Below are 19,179 nucleotides of genomic sequence, written 5' to 3'. Positions count from 1 at the left end.
ACAAAACAACGCCAGCCACACGATCACCCTTGTGCCACAGCCACACCCCCAGCAGCCAGCACCCGCCCGGTGCAAGGCCTCAGAAATGCCCCTGGGTTATACAGGGCGTTTGTCACTGCAGGGCTTGCGCACGCTCATTGACAGGGACACACACATCTACTGTGCTCTGCAGGCCAAGGCAAGTTGGGAACTCTGCCATTCGCCCGGTGATAACACGGTACGTGATGTGAAATTACCCTGCAACAGCCCCTCCCTGGCCGTTAAATGGCATTTATCCTGGAACTGAGCACTCTGACTCCCCACTACCCCAGTCCCTCTAAGGTAACTTCCCTTCCTCCCACCTGCCCCCTAGGGTTACCACCTTTGAAATGCAAAAAACCCAGCACCCCCCTCACAAGGCAAGCCTGCTGCAAGCCCAGCTCCCAACCACAAGGCAACTCTGCAGCTCTCCCCCATTTCAAGAGCCCCTTATAGTATCTAGAGAGAGAACACCTACAGATAGGACTGATAACATCACTTTCTTACTTACACTGTGGGAGTGGGAACACGGCAACATCTTTAGCTGGACACCGAAACTTTTAACATTAGATATCCCAGTGCATTGTGATAATCATGCAAACCTTTCGACCCATGTAAAAAAACATGGCAGACTACATTATTTTTCAGGCAACTAGCAAAGCCACAAAAAAACTGGCCAGGCTGGTCCGCTAACAGCCACATGGTAACCCTTCCGCCCTGCCCCGCCCCATACACCACATGTAAACACCCCCCACCATCAGTCACTCCATGAGAACTCCCCACTTAACTCCCCCACCCCCCGAGTCACTCCATGGTAACTCCCCCCAGTCTCTCCATGGTAACTCCAAACTGACCTCCCCAAGTCACTCCATGGTAAGTCCCCACCGACTCCCCCCACCCCCCGCAGTCACTCCATGTAATTCCCCACTGACTCCCCCACCCCCCGCAGTCACTCCATGTAATTCCTCACTGACTCCCCCCACCCCCCGCAGTCACTCCATGGTAACTCCCACTGACTCCCCCACCCGTCACTCCATGGTAACTCCCCACTGACTCCCCCCACTCCCCCCAGTCACTCCATGGTAACTCCCCACTGACTCCCCCACCCGTCACTCCATGGTAACTCCCCCCCGCAGTCACTCCATGGTAACTCCCCACTGATTGCCCCCCATCACTCCATGGTAACTCCCCACCTACTGCCTCCCCCTGTCACTCCATGGTAACTCCCCACTGACACCCCCCACACAGTCACTCCACAGTAACTCCCCATGGACCCCCCCCGCCCCGAGTCACTCCAAGGTAACTCCCCACCAGTCACTCCATGGTAACTCCCCACTGACTGCCCCCCTCATCACTCCACAGTAACTCCCCCTCCTCAGTTACTCCATGTAACTCCCCAATGACTCCCCCTCCTCAGTCACTCCATGATAACTCCCCACTGACTCCCCCCCCCCGTCACTCCATGGTAACTCCCCACTGACTCTCCCCCCGCCCCGCAGTCACTCCATGGTAACTCCCCACTGACTCCCCCCCGTCACTCCATGGTAACTCCCCACTGACTCTCCCCCCGTCACTCCATGGTAACTCCCCACTGACTCTCCCCACGCCCCGCAGTCACTCCTTGATAACTCCCCACTGACTCCCCCCCCGTCACTCCATGGTAACTCCCCACTGACTCCCCCCCCGTCACTCCATGGTAACTCCCCACTGACTCCCCCCCCGTCACTCCATAGTAACTCCCCACTGACTCTCCCCCCGCCCCGCAGTCACTCCATGGTAACTCCCCACTGACTCCCCCCCCGTCACTCCATAGTAACTCCCCACTGACTCCCCCCACGCCCCGCAGTCACTCCATGGTAACTCCCCACTGACTCCCCACCCCCCTCCCGTTTCCTCCATGGTAACTCCCCACGGGCTCCCCCCTAGGGACTCAGTGACCAGTAACTGATGCCGAGGTCCCGTCCATCTCGCCCGTGTCTGCGAGGGCTGCCCGGCCGTGCTCTCGCTACACTGGGCTGAGCAGATGCAGTGGCCCATCCCCTCCGAGCTCTGTCTGGGCTGCCCAGAAAGGGATGCTGGAGGCGGGGCCAGTCGCCAGCTACTCACGGGGAATCTTGTTCAGCTCATTCATGAACTTGGCCTTCAGCTTGGCAAATATGTCCTCCTTGCTGTCACTCAGGCTCGTGGTGTTGGTCACGTTCTCCATGGAGCCCACAGGCATCGCGGTGCTGACCGGCTGCGGAGCCACCACGGCCTCTGGGTTTTTCTTGGAGCCAGTCCCCATCATGGTTAGTTAGGGGCTTCCTGAAAGACACAGTAATGTCGCCAATGACACGCTAGGCCCAGCCGGTGTTCCACTCTCCAGAGTCACCCGGGCAGTGTTTCCAGAGGTGATGCCTGTACCCAGTGCTTCATAAGGCTGAAATCTCTGGGGCTGTCTTTGGAATGCTTCAATAAAGGCCAGTTTGTTTCTCCCCTACTGGAGGGACACAGGGTCTAACAGAGCGAGTCAGGACGCCCGGGCGCTCTTCCCCCCTTCCTGTGAACGCTCCGAACAGCCAGTGTGGGGTGGCTGCTGTGACTCCACAGGGACATGTGACCAGGTCACCTGGTGCTGGACCCCATCTTGGGATGTCAGTATTTTTCCAAGCTTTGAAACAAAGGGTTCCCGCCATATGCAAAAGCTATACAAGGCAGGGGAGTGACATCATCACGGTCCTTCACTGACTCCCCACCCAAGAAGACTGCTGGAAACACCTGAGGAACAAAGACTGAACTAGGGGACGTGCTGGACCCAGGCTGAAGGGATATGTAGCCTGTGAATGGAACACCTGGGGATTGCAAGCTGTAAGACAGTGCAGCTGGCCCCTTAAGAATCTGCAGCCTGCTTGTATCATCTCTTAGGGTGAGAATCTGCTATTCATATCCAATCTCTCTAGTATATTAAGCTTAGCTTCAGTGTTTTGTTTATTTGCTAGGTAATCTGCTTTGATCTGTTTGCTATGCCTTATAATCACTTAAAATCTATCTTCTGTAGTTAATAAACTTGTTTTTGCTTTATCTAAAACCAGTGTGTGGGAATCATAACTCAGTGGCAAAAGGCTGTCGCATATGCCTCTCCACATTGCAGCGCAAGAGGGTATAATTCTGGGTTTACACTCCAGAGGGGATGTGTGCCTGTGGAACCGGGAGGTGCCCTAGCTGAAGCCTTAACATTCAGGGGGCTGGTTAGTGAGCCTGTCTGCATATAACTGCAGCTGGGTGCGTCCCTACCTGTATGTATGCTGGTGAAAATGCAGGCTAAAGAGGATTTTGCAGCTTGTCACTGCAGTACAGTGTAAAAGGGAGCCCAAGCTGGTGGGTCAGGGAGGCTCAGTAGTACCCCAGTTCCAGGTGGCACTCTAGGTGGAACCCGTCACACCCATATCCCAGTTCCCTGCTCTAACCACTCCCTTAAGTAGACAGACGCCTCAGGAGAGGTGCCATTAAGCTGCTGGACTGTACATGACAGGGCACTCTCCTGCTTTTCATCATCCCACGCAGGAGCCGGTTGTCAGTGCGGTGGGGGGGGGCACTGTATGGAAGGACTCAGTAAGCCACTGTGCGGCTGTCACTGCTAATGGATGAGAGGTGGCCCTGACGACCCTGGGAAAAGGATAGGATTGTTCTCAGAGGCAGTTCAGCAGAGGAAGACCCAGGGACCATGGCATCATCTCTGGCTGTCAGGGCACTGACAGCTGCCAATCAGTGTGATAAGTAAAGCAGGAGAGAGAGGACCCAGAGGGTCAGCAGAGATACAAACCCTATGGAGAATGGAAACCATTGGCCACAGCAAACCCTTCCTGAGCAGGGTCAGCAGGAGCCTCTGCAGAGATCCAGCCTCCAAACTGCCCAGTCTCCCGGGGCTCCTTTGCAAACAGCCTCCTGAGCTCGGCTACGCTCCTGCATCTCTGGCCATCACACCATGGATTCCCCCAGCCCCTGCCCATGAGCCTCCTATGGTGTCAGGTCCTCACTCCTGAAGCAGCTTCAAGGAAGCAGCAAGGGTAGTTGTTTAAACAGGGCAATGCGAGTCTGGGTTTCTAAGATACATACCCAGCTTGATTATCATACACATTGTAAGGAGAGTGATCGCTTTAGATAAGCTATTACCAGCAGGAGAGTGGGGTGGGGGGAGAGAAAACCTTTTGTAGTGGTAAACACCCATTTTTTCATGCTTTGTGTGTAGAAAAAGATCTTCTATACTTTCCACAGTATGCATCCGATGAAGTGAGCTGTAGCTCACGAAAGCTTATGCTCAGATAAATTGGTTAGTCTCTAAGGTGCCACAAGTACTCCTTTTCAGCTTGCTACAGACTCCCCATGTGACCTTGAATAAGTCACTTAACCTATCAGTGCCTCAGTTTCCCCATCTGTACAATGGGAGCAATAACTCAAAGAGCAAAGAAATCTGTGGAGTAAGCAGGTTATGGTGTGTTATTGCACCTGACTGTTAAATATAAATGAAACTAACAAATCTGCATTGAAAGCCGAGACTGGAATTAATTGCTGGGTGTTTGTATGTTACAGACGGTAAACTCCCTGGGCCAGCACAGGTGAGAGTGCTTTGAAGGAACTGTGCTCAGAGGAGGGAATCTTTCTTAATGTAGATGAGGCCTGAGGAGGAAGGAACCAAGCTTGACTCTCACATCCCAGGCTGAGTCTGCAGGGCTGACAGCCAGAGAAACCCTTTCATGCGAGCGTCCTTGATTTGGATGCACTAAACAAGGAGCCCCAAGATGTCAATTCTACATTAATATGATCACTGATTATCAGTAGGGCCCTATCAAATTCACAGCCTTGAAAAACGCGTCCCGGACCCGGACTGTGAAACCTGGTCCTTTGTGTGCTTTTACCCTATAGTATATAGATTTCACAGGAGAGACCAGCATTTCTCAAATTGGGGGTCCTGACCCAAAAGGGAATTACGGGGGGAGGGGCGCGGGGGGTGTTACAAGCTTATGTTGGGGGGTTACGGTATGGCCACCCTTACTTCTGAGCTGCCTGCAGAGCTGGGCGGCCGGAGAGCGGTGGCTGCTGGCCGGGCACCCAGCTTTGAAGGCAGCCCCCCGCCAGCAGCGGTGCAGACGTACGGGTGGCCATGCCGTACCGTGCCATGCCATCCTTACAGCTGTGTTGCTGCCGGCGGTGGCTCTGCCTTCAAAGGCTGGATCCCGGCCAGCAGCCACCGCTCTCCAGCCGCCCAGCTCTGAAGGCAGCACCACCGCCACGAGCAGCAGCACAGAAGTAAGGGTAGCAGTCCCACAACCCCCGCTACAATAACCCTGTGACCCCCACACACACACAAATTCCTATTTGGACCCCTGCAATTACAACACTGTGAAATTTCAGGTTTAAATAGCTGAAATCATGAAATTTATAATTCTTAAAATCCCATGGCCGTGAAATTGATCAAAATGTACCATGAATTTGGTAGGGCCCTAATTATCAGTATTACTGTAGCATCTAGGGCCCGAGTCATGGGCCAGGCCCCCATCACGCTGCATGCTGTATAAACACAGAACAAAAAGACAGATTACAAGATCTTTGGGGCACGGGCTAACAGCCACTTTTCAGACTAGAGCCACATCTCCAGGCACCTTGGGGAGACAACTAATACTTCATGGTAGAGGCCCGATCTTCAGAGGACCCAGCTCCCAGAATTGGCACCAGAAGAGCTTGGCACATTGGGTGCTGAGCTCTTGTAAAAATCCAGCCCCAACTGTGGGTACTGGGTGCTTGCCAGTCTGGCCTTGAACTCTCCTGGGCTTGCAATGAGAGATGGTGCCCAGCTGCCCTTCGAGTTTGCAGCTTTTTTTCCCCACTGTTCTTCTTTAAAAGACATACCCACTGGGCCCAGCCAAGGGTTACACCACCAGTGGTTATGTCTGGTCATATCTGATTGTTCTGGCCTGGGGAAAGTACCAGCTAGTTCTTCCAAAGGAGGAGAACCTTGTCTCACTCCCCTTACAAAGAGGCAGAGAACACACAGGAGGTAGGAGCACCCATGAGCTCAGAGGGGCTGAAGCCAGGAACCAGGCCAAAGAAAATCCAGTGGGTGCTGCTGGGGACACGGAAGGTGAACGATCTAAAAGTACAAGGCACCATCACAGGGTCAGAGCTCACATGCTGGCCTCATCAGCGACAGGCCAATCATCCCATCTGGTACCAATGTCAGAGTGGAGGACAGGTTGGGTCTGCAAAGCTGAATGCTGGCCCCAGCCTGATTCCCGGACAAGGTTCTTTCAGCATGGTATGTGCTACCATAAGCCAGTCTAGACCCTCAGGCTGTGTCTACACTGCATTGTAAACTTGGATCTGTGGGACCTGGGCTCGTGGACTCAGAGTTTCCAAGCCCACATTTGATCGTCCACACTGCCCTGTAAACTTGGGCTTACAATTGCTGGAGCCAGGATCTCCCAACCATGCTAACACGTCCATGCTGCACTGCCCAGACGTTCTGATGCGGGTCTGTGGCTTGAGCTGCATCCGCACTGCAAAATGCCAGGGCTTGGACCCGAGTCACAATGGGACTCGGGCTGACCCACCCCCTTGGCAGGGTCCAAAGCCCAGATCCTGAATGCTTGCTGACCCGAATCAGACTGATTTGTGTGTGGACAGAAAGGGGATGTGGGGTCAAACCTGAGTCACATTCTGGGTTTACTGTGCAGTGTAGACATACCCCTAGTGACATGAGCGCTCCCGCTGCTGTGCGTCAAGCCCCAGCACATGTACCACCTGGGACTATGCCTCTGAAGCACAGCCTGGCAGCACAGTGACAGATAAGTCAGCACATGGGGGGGTGGGGAGCTGAGTCTGACCACAGAGCTGCCATGGTGTCATAAATATAAAGGGAAGGGTAACCACCTTTCTGTATACAGTGCTATGAAATCCCTCCTGGCCGCAGGCAAAACCCTTTCACCTGCAAAGGGTTAAGAAGATCAGATAACCTCGCTGGCACCTGACCAAAATGACCAATGAGGGGACAAGACACTTTCAAATCTGGAGGCGGGGGGGGGAAACAAAGGGTTTGTCTGTCTGTGTGATGCTTTTGCGGGGAACCGTTCAGGAATGCAGCCTTACTACTCCTGTTAAGTTAGTAAGTAATCTATCTAGACAGGCGTTAGATTTCCTTTTGTTTAATGGCTGGTAAAATAAGCTGTGCTGGATGGAATGTATATTCCTGTTTTTGTGTCTTTTTGTAACTTACGGTTTTGCCGAGAGGGATTCTCTATGTTTTGAATCTGATTACCCTGTAAGGTATTTACCATCCTGATTTTACAGAGGTGATTCTTTTACCTTTTCTTTAATTAAAATTCTTCTTTTAATAACCTGATTGCTTTTTCATTGTTCTTAAGATCCAAGGGTTTGGGTCTGTGTTCACCTGTACAAATTGGTGAGGATTCTTAACAAGCCTTCCCCACAAAAGGGGGTGTAGGGCTTGAGGGTATATTTTGAGGGAAGATGTCTCCAAGTGGGCTTTTTCCCTGTTCTTTGTTTAAAACGCTCAATAGTGGCAGCATACGGTTCAAGGACAAGGCAAAGTTTGTACCTTGGGGAAGTTTTTAACCTAAGCTGGTAAGAGTAAGCTTAGGGGGTCTTTCATGCAGGACCCCACATCTGTACCCTAGAGTTCAGAGTGGGGAAGGAACCTTGACACGTGGTGACAGAGGGAGCTCAGTGCAGGGCTGAGACCAAAGGCGGAAGGAGGCTCGCAGTTTGACAGGAGGGGAGGTGGAATGGTGTATGTGTGTAGCACCCAGCATAGGGGCACCCTGACCTTGGGTGGGGCCCCAGGTGCTACCGACTTATACATAATAATAGTGGGGTGCCCCATCAGAGCACAAGCTGCTCTCAGCAGGCTGAGCCAGGAGAGGAGAGAAGGGCATGACGCTCCAATCCAGATTTGAACTCCCCCCTATGCTGTTCTGCACTGCGGGGGCAGGGGGGGGTGTCTCACCAGGCTCCTCTGAGCTCCAGAGAGGGAGCTGTGAATTTTCTCCCAGTCCCTCCCCACTATCTAGGTCCTGGATCTAATCCTTTAACTGGGTCTGGCCAGCCACAAAAGGCCCTGCTTGTGGGAGCCCATGATGAGAAGAAGCAGAAGAGAACTCTGCTAACAACCACACGCAGCCGCACAGAGGCCCAGAGCACAGTGGGGTGGCGCTGGGGCTGGAAACCACCCGGCGATTCCCAGCCACCCGAGAACGGAGCTCGGTGCATGGACCAGGCGCTGCCGTCTCCCAGCCGAAGCTCAAGGCCCAGAGCTCAGTGCAAGCAGCCGAGTAGATCCAGTAGGAGCCCGGAAGTGAGATTCGATGGAAGTTCTGCTTTCAATATTGATTACGATGAAGGAGAAGCAGACAGACAGCGGGGGGAGGTTCTCAGACAGACAGGCTGGGCCCTGGCGGCCAGACTGGAAAGGAAGCTAGAGTCATGCTAGGAATATTTCATGTGAGTGAGTAAAGAACAAAAAAAGTCCAACCCAACCCCCTCCCCTATTGGCCCTGCCTGCAGAGCAGAACGGCCCGGCCATGACCGGCGAGGGAAGCTGGACTGGCAGGTAGAGAGACTTCGCCCCTGCCACTTCAGAGCCGCTCCAAGGGCTCCTGCGGAAAGAAATGATTCAATGACACCTGCTCTATGCTGCTGTAACCCCCACAACTCCAAGGGGAGCTTGCTCAGCACCTCGGAGAATCAGGCCCCCTTAGCTAGGTCCCCAGCTAGGCAGGTCGGTGCCTTGCTCTGGGCCCCCAAGTTTGGAAATTTGCACCTAAATGTTTTCCCAAGGTCACCCAGCAAGTCAGTGGTAGAGTGGGCTGGTGTTCTCTCTCTCTCACACACAAACACACACACCCCCCAAAGTGCAAATGCACACACGCACACACACAGAGCAGAGTGCAAATGCACACACATGTACACAAACACACACGCAGGCTGGGACATGCAAACCCAGCACATCCAAGGCATTTCAACCCGCACACTGCACTCCTTCATGGAAAAGACCTCAGCCCCAGGTGTGTCTGTCGGTCCATCCAGCCAATCTAGTCCGTTTATCTCCTGCGGAGAGCGCTGTGGGTGGAAGGGCTGGAGACAACTGTTACTAAGAAACCCATCGGTCCGGATTCTGTGCTGTACCGCGCACTGCAGTGGGCGGGTGAACATGCTTTCAGTGGCGCCCGGGGAGTCTGTGCTCTTAACAGTTTCTTCTGAGTTACAGCACAATGCAGCAGCCTCTGCTGGAGCACCTGAAGGACACAGTTCTCATGTCCCCAGCCTTTAAACTCTTTGCTCCAGGAGCCTGGGAGACGGAGGAGCCTGACAATTCAATTCCGGCCGTAACGTGTCATCTATGGTGTATGTGTGTAGCACCCAGCATAGGGGCACCCTGACCTTGGGTGGGGCCCCAGGTTCTACCGACTTATACATAATAATAGTGAGGTGCCCCATCAGAGCTCAGATGTGGCGCGCGTATCATTCATGCGCCCAGAGCTCAGGAAAGCAGGGCTCACCCAACGTCTCAGTGCTTTAGGCTGGCCCTTTGAGTGCTTGTTTCTGCTGGGTGCAGATCGGGGGGGGTGCAGCCTGTGACACCCAAGGACACATGGGCATGTCACCACCACCCCCCCGAGGCTGCTGCTGGTATGATGCTGTGCTTGGCCCTGGGGTTATAGTCTGGGTATTCCTGGCTTGAAAGTGCAATGACCCCACTGCCAGAGTGATTGCCCTGCCAGCGTGAAGCACTAGCCAAGCTGAAGGACACGAGACTAGGCCGGGAGCTGAGGAGACCTCCAGGAAACTGGCCCTGATGCTAGATCTGCCCTGTTGCCCTACTACACCCATGCCCTAGGGCTGTGGGAAAGCCAACCATCCAATTCTGTTGCCCACCCATGGGCTCAGTCCAGCAGTCAGGACAATACCCCACACCCAAGAGTGTAGTCAGGTCCATGTGTCTGCCACAGTGTGTTCCCAGGGCAAGATCTCCAGGGATGTTACCTCCTTCATCAACCCCGTTCTCAGCACTCACTGTTAACCATAGCTCTCACTGTTAACCACCCTGCTGCCTTAATGATCATGCTGATCCAAATCCTGGCCACCTTTACTCAGGTTCTGAATTCACTTCCACTTTGAAATTAGAGACAGGCCTTGCCCCAATCAAAACCCTGGCTCCAGCCCACTCGTCCTGCAAACTTGAGGGAGATTGGAAATCCCGAGCCAGATCTCTATTCAAAGTCAGTGTCTGGTCCTTCTCTCCAGAATGGATCACACCAAAGCCTCAGATCCAAACACGCCTGAGTGTTGGGAGGTTTCAAATCTGGAACCAAATCCGAAATCAGTGGCACACGCCTCTCTCTGAAATGCAAGGCTCTTTCAGCAGCCGTGACAACACAGAGATGTGAAATAAGTTCCTGGAGGGTCTTTATATTCACAGAAAGCTCTGTTAATGTGCCAAGAAAAAGCCTGTTCCCCAGTACTGGGGACATGAGGGTCCCCTCCAGGAACACCCAGCTCAGATGGCCTTAAACACAACACAACATGCATTAGTGACAGAGAAAGGAAGCAGTCCTCTGCTTATCCCCAGAACAGATTGCATCAATGCAGACCTCTCCGTGGTGCCTGGCCTATGCAATGCAGCAGGGAACCTGTAGGGCAAGCTCGGCCTCCATGGACCAACTGGTCTTTCCCGTCTCCTGGAGCCACTTATGATGTGATACGGACACACGTCCCACATTGGGCTGAGATTTATTATTAATTATTATTTGTATTACTGTCGTGCCTCAGAGCCAGAGACACAGGCCAGGAACCCATTGTGCCAGGAGCTGTACAAACCCAGAACAAAAAAGACAGTCTGTGACCACAGGGGCTTACAGCCTAAGACAAGAAACAACAGATGGTGCGAACAGACCCAGAGGGGAGCACAGGTAGACAATATTGGTGAGCATGACGGGCAGTGGTCTCAGCATTTTTGTAGGCATCCTGGCAAAGGATGGGAATTGAAGGACAATGGCATGGCTTTGCGGGTGTTCCAGGGAAGTGCCTTCTGAGCATGCAGGGCGGCCTGGGAGACAGCATGGAGCCGTCTGAAAATTAAACAAGTGGGCGATGGAGGGTGGTACCATGGGCCAGTTGAAGGTGAGCTCTGACAGCTCAGCAGCAAATGAGACGCCCACCAACTCTTCGCACCTGGGGCCATTTAACCACCAAACAGATGGTGACAACTGTCAGTCACCACCAACCTTGTCTGGATTTGAGCGAGCAAGTCAGAGGTTAAAGGCTTGGAGAGCCCACCAGCTGGCCAGTGCCCTCTACATATTCATGACTTCATATCAATGCTTCCTGCCCATAAATTCTCCCTCTCAACAATAAGAAAGGCAGCGAGGCTCATTTGGCTCTTTCAGGACTAACTGGCAGCCTGGAGGCTGCTATGTAAATGCCTCCATAGACCAAGAATAACAGATTCTCCCCCCATCCCCCAACACACCCACCCTGTCCCCATAATAATTTCCTGTTTGAGAACTGGAGCGAAGGGGGAAATGACAGAGAGAATCCTGCACAAACCAATCTGGTTGTGGGGCGGCTAATGACTCGATACGTCTTTGCTGTTTCCTTTCTATTATAACCAAAAGTGCTCAAGTAAATGGCACGTCTCCATCAATCAGGAGCCGGGGCTAGTCAACAACTATGCTGCAGTTGAGATGACAGCACGTTACGGCCATAAATGAAAAATATAAGGGGGCGGGAGGGGAGGAGAGGTGAGCCTCTATCAATCAAGGCCCAATCTGTTGGTGGAAAAACAATACACGTCAGCAGATGCTCATCAGTCACTAACAGGCTCCGTTTGGGGGAAATCAATGACACCAGGCAACTTACTATTTTTAGTGCCATTTACCATTTTGCTGTTTAGGCAAAACGAAGTGGAGGGGTGGGGAGGCTGCGCTGAGTGGAATCTAATGGGATCCCAAAAAACAAACGCCCCATATGTTGTCTGTTCTATTGGTTTAGTCGAGAGGGCGAGAGATTGCCATTTATCAGCTTAAGATGTTCCATTAAATGACCCAAATGGCCTTCACATTTTTCTAATATCCTTTGGAACAACAGGCTGGACCCGGCAGTCCTTTCACTCAGGTGAGTAATCCGTACCCCCCAGGAACAGTCCGTACCCCCCAGGAACAGTCCCACAGGTGACAAGGAATAATAAGGGCCATTGCTGCCTGCAGATCACAACGGACATTACTCTGGAGGGTGAAAATTCCTACGCCTGTTTTGCACAGGGTTAAAGCTCATTAGAATTAAAGCTAGAGTTACGCCTCCCTCCCCCATCCATATTGATGCACCCGAAGGAGCCTGGTTTTCAAAGGCTTTGGAAGTTCTGCAAATCAGGGCACTTATGTATCTAGCCGACGTACCTATACAGATCTATACGGTCTATCTAAGGTTACGTCTACGCTGGAAAGGCAGGCACGCGGCAGGAAATCTCAGAGCCTGGGTCAACTGACTTGGACTCATGGGGCTTGGGCTGGGGGCTAAAAATAGCCGTGTGGATGTTCAGGCCAGGGACTCAGAGCCCACGCTCCAGCCTGAGCATCCACACAGCTATTTTTAGCCCGTAGCGTGAGCCCCACGAGCCTGGGGCAGTTGACCCAGACTTTGAGACTCCCTGCTGCAGCTTTGGGTTTTTTGTTTTTTTTTGCAGTGCAGACGTACCTACAAAGCCTCACCACCTTTAATGTGTTTGTCCTCACAACAGGCCTGTGCTATTAGTCCCATTTCACAGATGAGGAACTGTGGCTAAAGGTCACACAGGAAGTCTTTAGCAGAGCAAGAATCTGAACCCATCTGTCCTTGTCCTAAACCCTAGGCTCACACCCTAACCACTAAGCTCCCCTTCCTCATTAGACACCTACATTTGAAAGCTTCGACCATAGTGGATAACCCAAGATCATACTGTGATCTGTCGGACCCCCTGGGAAGTCACCTGAGGTGCTGAGATACCACTGAGTCTACCTGTTCTGCCAGCATGGGCCCCCTTTAACCTGTCTGACTGAGCCAGGCTCTGAAAACCGCCTCCAACACACACACAGGTAGGGCCACACCCAGCTGCAGATCAACTCTGGGAAGACTCAGCTTAAGGGACTTGCTCCAGCACTCAGATGTCCACCTCCCTTGGAGTGCAGACCCAAAGGTATATTATATTCGCCTCTTCCCCCAGTGTGGAAGAGGGTATGAACAATTTCTCGCCCTCCCCCAGTTAGAAATCACAGAAACTGGGTTGTATTATAAACCAGTGTGACAGACCCAGACCAGGGAGATACAGGAGTCTAGTAGAAGGCAAATATACTGGCCACTAGATGAAGAGTTTTCTGTTCCCTGAGTGACCAAAGCAGGGGCTGCCCTAGAGCAATCAGGAACCTGCCAGAACCAATTAAGACAGGCAAGCTAATCAAGACACCTGGAGCCAATTAAGAACTTTCTAGATTCAATTATGGCAGGTAGGCTAATCAGGACACCTGGTTTAAAAAGGACCTCCCATCAGTTAATAGGAGGGCGTGCCAGGAGTGGGCAGAGAGAAGGTGCGCTGCTGGAGGGGTGAAGAGTTCAAGCATGATCAGGCTTCAGGAGGAAGTTCCTGTAGCGAGGATAAAGAAGGTGTTGGGGGGAAGGCCATGGGGAAGTAACCCAGGGAGTTGTAGCTGTCACACAGCTGATACAGGGAACATTGTGGACAGCTGCAGTCCACAGGGCCCTGGGCTGGAACCCGGTGAACTCCCCCATCCCCTGATCGGACACAGGAGGAGTTGACCTGGTCTGTGAGAAATACCAGAAGGGAAGGTCTAAATTGGAAAGGGATCTGCCCTGTCCCTGACCCACTAGGTGGGACACAGAGACTGCGGGGATTGTTCTCCATTTCCCCCATGCTGGCCAGTGATGAGGTTAGCTGAGTGGACAGCAGGTTTGAGCCACTAGCAAGAATGGCCAAACTGAGGGCTGTCGTGAATCTCTGAGGCGAGCAAATCCGCCAATAAGGGCAGGACCCACCAAGGCAGAGGAGGAGCTTTGTCACACCAGAAATAAATGTATTAACTATAACAGGTGTATTTTAAGTAGTTAAGGAGGTAGCAGACAGAACAAGGTAGATTACTAAGAAAATAAAACAGAGCACGCAAACGAAGCTTAACACACTAAAGATAGTGGTTACATGTGAGTTCTCACCCTAAATGTGGTTCTAATAATCTTCACAGGCAAGACACCCTTCCAGCCTGAGCCCAGTTCTTTCCCCCTGTTCAGTCTTGGGGCTTGTCTACACTGGCACGTTACAGCACTGCAACTTTCTTCCTCAGGGGTGTGAAAAAACACACCCCTGAGCGCTGCAAGTTGCAGCCTTTAACGTTGCCAGTGTAGACGGTGCACCAGCGCTGGGAGCTACGCCCCTTGTGGAGGTGTTTTTTTAGAGTCGGGGTAGCGCTTTAACGTTGCCAGTGTAGACAAGCCCTTAGTTGTTTCCAGCAGTCCTCTTGGGTGGGGCAGCAGGGGAGAACTGATGACCTCGGATTACCTCACTCCCCACCCTTAAATAGGATTTACATAAGGCAGGAGTCCTTTGTTTCCTAGTTTGAGCACCCTTCCCTTACAGTGGAAAGTTACAAGAAGTCCCAGGTAATGTTTTAGTATCAGGTGACAAGACCACCTGACTCTGCAGGGCCCCTGTAGCCATTCTTCACATGGTCACAGGAAGACTAAGCTATTTAATGTCCATTGTCCTTGTTGATGGGCCATGAGTCCTCTCTGGCTTTTCCATGGTTGTACCTGAAGTGTTGGCAGTGGGCGTCACCCCGAGTAGCAAAGTTGAAATACAGATACATAGTCAATATTCCTAGCTTCAGATACAGAAATGATACAGGCACACAGGTTGTATAATCGCATTCAGTAAATCACACCCTTTCCAATGATATCTCACATGAGCCATTTGGCATAAAGTACATCTCCGTTATGTCGTATTTATATCATAAGCGTATTTTCATAAAGAATACGGGATGACACGTCACACATACCAGAGCTGGAAAGAGAACCAATGGCTTCTGAGTGCCAGTCCAGTCTCCTGGACCATGCTGCCTGCTTGCCATGGGGGCTGCTCCTTGTAATGATGGGTCCTGGCTACCACAGTACAGTAATCTGAGAACCCCCACAAAGCTACAGATGAGTCTGGTACAGGAGTGCTGGAGCTCTGCTAATCAGAGCACTACCCTGTCTGCATGCACTTGCATTTACTTCCCAAGAAACTGCACTCGTGGGAGCACGAGGCTGTGACATCAGACCCCAGAACTGAAAATAGTGAATAGCACCCAGGCACCAGGAAAGGCTGGCAGACTTTTAAGAAGTAATTGATCCTGGGACTTTTAAGGATGAAATTTGGTTTAAAGGTCACAGAATAACTCAGTAACATATGCAGCAGTGGTGTGTGTGTCTCTACACATGCGTGTGGGTTTCTTTACAGTACAGAAGCTTGTGACTAATTTGAAGCACACTTTTTTCAGCTGGATGCAAACCTGAGGCCCTGACATTTGTGGGCAAGAAAGTTTCCCTGGCATTTGCTGCAACAGTTGGAGTGTTGTGTTCCGGTCAGATGCTGATATTAGTGAGATTGAGGGAGGCAGAATTGTAGTTTAGAATAGATAGTTGGTATTCTTTTTCATTTCTTACGCCAAATGGTTGTGCATCATGTACGCTGTTAATCAGCTGCCAGCTTCCAGCCCAGTAGGGTCTGCATTTCAGTGGTGGGCCATTGATTCCTGTGCATAGTTTGTATGTTGATTTGGATCCTTTGGGATGAACGTGGATATTATTAGCAGTAAGTACCTGTAATGAACGAGAGATTATGAAGGAATCAACCTGCCTTGCTCGTTTTCCTGCTATGTCCCAAGTCCATTCCTCGACCCTTTCTGATTTTAGCTTAGCTTCTTGTACACAAGCCACCCACATGCTGACATCAATACGCTTTACAATATCTGCATTGATCTAATCTCTCAAATGTTGCCCATATGCTCAGGGTTCACCTGATCGCCATATTTGGGGTCGGGAAGGAATTTTCCTCCAGGGCAGATTGGAAGAGGTCCTGGGGGGTTTTCGCCCTCCTCTGTAGCATGGGTCATGGGTCACTTGCTGGAGGATTCTCTGCACCATGAAGTCTTTAAACCATGATTTGAGGACTTCAATAGCTCAGACACAGGTGAGAGGTTCATCGGAGGAGTGGATGGGTGAGATTCTGTGGCCTGCGTTGTGCAGGAGGTCGGACTAGATGACCATAATGGTCCCTTCTGACCTTGGTATCTATGAATTACATGTAGCCACCTGGGTCGTCCTACAGCTCATTCCCCCCGCCCCCCATTTATTCTACCTAGAAATGAGCCGATTCCTGAAAGGACTCTTCAACAATCAGAGGGGAGAAAAGAAACTTTGCTCAAAATGGCACCAATGTAGGGCACTGGAGAGGAACTTGCAGAGTCAGTTACAAGCTTGCGAGGACAGATAAGAGCAGCCAAGCCAAGCTGTGCCAGCAGGTTAAGGAGAAAGAGAAGGGCTTTTAGAGATACAAGGGGGGGAATAAAGAGAAAAGCAGCAGCATTAATAAGCGAGGAAGAAGATGAAACTGACGATTTAAAAACTGCTGAGCTACTGAACTGGCTTTTTCCAAATCGGTCTCCGCTGAGAAAAGAATAAAAGTTTGGATGAGTAGGAAATAATGAAGATCTTGTGTAGATCTATGCGTTTGTCTACACTAGAAAGTGCCATTGCTTTAACTATACCGGGATAATTAAACCAGCAAAACACTAGGCATTGGACTGGTATATCAGTAAACAATTGCTAAAACTTCTGCACCCCCACCCCCTCTCATACCAGTAAAACTTTTCTAGTGTAGAGCAAGGCTAACTGCAGATACCTGGAGTAAATTAATGTACACATATCAGCATCCAGATTAACTTGTTTGAATGGAATTAGCTCATGGTCATGGATTTAAGGAATTATTGACTATATTTTTCCTAATGTCACAGAGAATTAAATATGGAAGTCCTGAAAATGTGTCACCGGTTTTCAAAAAAGCAAAGCAGGTCGATCCTGACAATTCCTGCTTGCTATAATTAGTTTCACTGCCAGATAAAAGTAATGCAGCAAATTACTGAGAGAATGATCAGAACCCTCAAGAGGACTTCAGAAGCTGGAGCAATAAACGGTACAGATTTATAAACAAACCAACCATGCCGGACGTGCTTGATCCCTTTGTAAGCAAATTACAGATTCAGAGGATGAGCGGCATGCAGTTGATGGGCTTTAGTAAAGCATTTGACACAGTGCCTTGCAAAACCATACTTGAAAATGTAATGCGTGCAGCTTTGGAAATGAGCATTTGCACAGCTGACAGAACTGACCCAGAAAGTAATGTCTTTGGGAAGATGCAATGCAAATTCGGATTGCTTTTCTCCGCCAAAACGGTCGCGAATGTTCATGAACTTTTTATACCTGTACATAGAATCATAGAATATCAGGGTTGGAAGGGACCCCAGAAGGTCATCTAGTCCAACCCCCTGCTCAAAGCAGGACCAATTCCCAGTTAAATCATCAAATGAATAGATGAATAGAGCACAGAAGCCTCTCTCAGTTTCTGTTCTCCACACACAAATCCTTCCCTATCTTATTATTTATTATTTCTACTACAGTAATGCTCAGAGACCCCAACTGGGATCGGTGCCCAACTGCAATAGGCACTGCACATTCACACAGAGACAGTCCCTACTCTGGACAGTTTAGGGCAGGCTGAAAGAAGACAGTCTTATTTTCCAAAGGTGGCCAACTTGAAGTTTCTGAAACTGACTAGTTAAAACACTGTTTGCAGTGTTGTTACAGCTCTGCTGATCCCAGGATCTGAGAGAGTCTAGGGGGGTAAGATAATATCTGTTATTGGACCAACCTCTGTTGGTGAAAGAGAGAAGCTTTCAAGCTACACCAAGCTCTTCTTCAGGTCTGGGAAGGGGACTCAGAGTGTCACAGCTAAATACAAGGTGGAACAGATTATTATGAAGCATAAGAAGTTAATACACGTTGTAAGAGACCATTCTTGCAAGACACACGTTGCAAGAAGTTGGCAGTTATCTCCTCTGCAGCCGTAGGACACAGGAGAGATAGTGCATTACAGGTGGCAATTAAAATACTTCAACTTCCAGAGCCCTAACTTTAAAAAAAATCCTTTAAAAAACAAAATTATGGCTGAGGTTTTCAGCACTGCCCAATGGATTTGTTTCATGTAAAATTAAATCCCCTAGATGGTTTTGCAAATCCCTCTCTATAAGGACGTGCCCTTCCTCTCCAATATTGATGTTTAGAAGGGTCTATCACCACTAAATATTCCTGTCTTCTCTCTGCCCGCTGAAACCCACTCTCCTGCCCCTTCAGTTTAAGGGTGTGTCTATATTACAAGCCTATAGCAACGCTACATCTACAGAGACGGAAAGGGCTTTTCCTTTGCTGTGGGGAACCCACCCCCTCAAGAGCCGGCAGCTAGATTGACAGAAGAATTCCACCATCAGCCTAGTAGTGTCTACACAGGGGCTTAGGTCGTCTTAACTATGGCTCTCGGGAGTGAATTTTTAACACTCCTGAGCAATGTAGCTATGTTTTAGGCGTAGGCCAGACCTAAGTTTCAGCTCAGCTGTTGCTTTTACTGAGGTTTGAGGCTGATCTACACTAGAAAGTTGGGTCGAACTCACTACATTGCTCAGGGCTGGTCTACACTACGGCGGGGCGGGGGGGAAATCGATCTAAGTTACGCAACTTCAGCTACGTTATTCACGTAGCTGTAGTTGGCGTACTTAGATTTACTTATCGAGGTGTCTTCACTGCGGTGTGTCAATGGGAGAGCGTAGATTCCCCTTGCACTTCTTGTTGAGGCAGAGTACTGGAATCAATGCTAGAGCGACTGGTGGTCGATTTATCATGTCTACACTAGATTAGACACGATAAATCAACCCCCGCTGGATTGATCGCTGCCCGTTGATCCGGCCGGTAATCTAGACAAGCCCTCAGAGATGTAAAAATTCACACTCCTGAGAGGTAGTTAAGCCAGCCAAAGTC

General features: G+C 50.7%; 1 protein-coding gene across 5 annotated transcripts in view; it reads right to left on the bottom strand.

Moving 5' to 3' along the window:
- Positions 1 to 19,179, bottom strand: part of SYT2 (synaptotagmin 2) — a 187,611-nt gene that overhangs the window by 23,783 nt on the left and 144,649 nt on the right. For all 5 annotated transcript variants that reach the window (XM_073319716.2, XM_073319715.2, XM_073319727.2 and 2 more), the window contains one exon: positions 2,125 to 2,322. In XM_073319716.2, the coding sequence (XP_073175817.1) occupies positions 2,125 to 2,305 (181 nt within the window). In that variant the 5' untranslated portion in view covers positions 2,306 to 2,322. The remainder of the gene's footprint in view (positions 1 to 2,124; positions 2,323 to 19,179) is intronic.

This window comes from Lepidochelys kempii, chromosome 21 (genome assembly GCF_965140285.1).
Source record: "Lepidochelys kempii isolate rLepKem1 chromosome 21, rLepKem1.hap1, whole genome shotgun sequence".
Classification (NCBI taxonomy): Eukaryota; Metazoa; Chordata; order Testudines; family Cheloniidae; genus Lepidochelys; species Lepidochelys kempii.
This window is presented reverse-complemented; position numbering and strand designations above follow the sequence as displayed.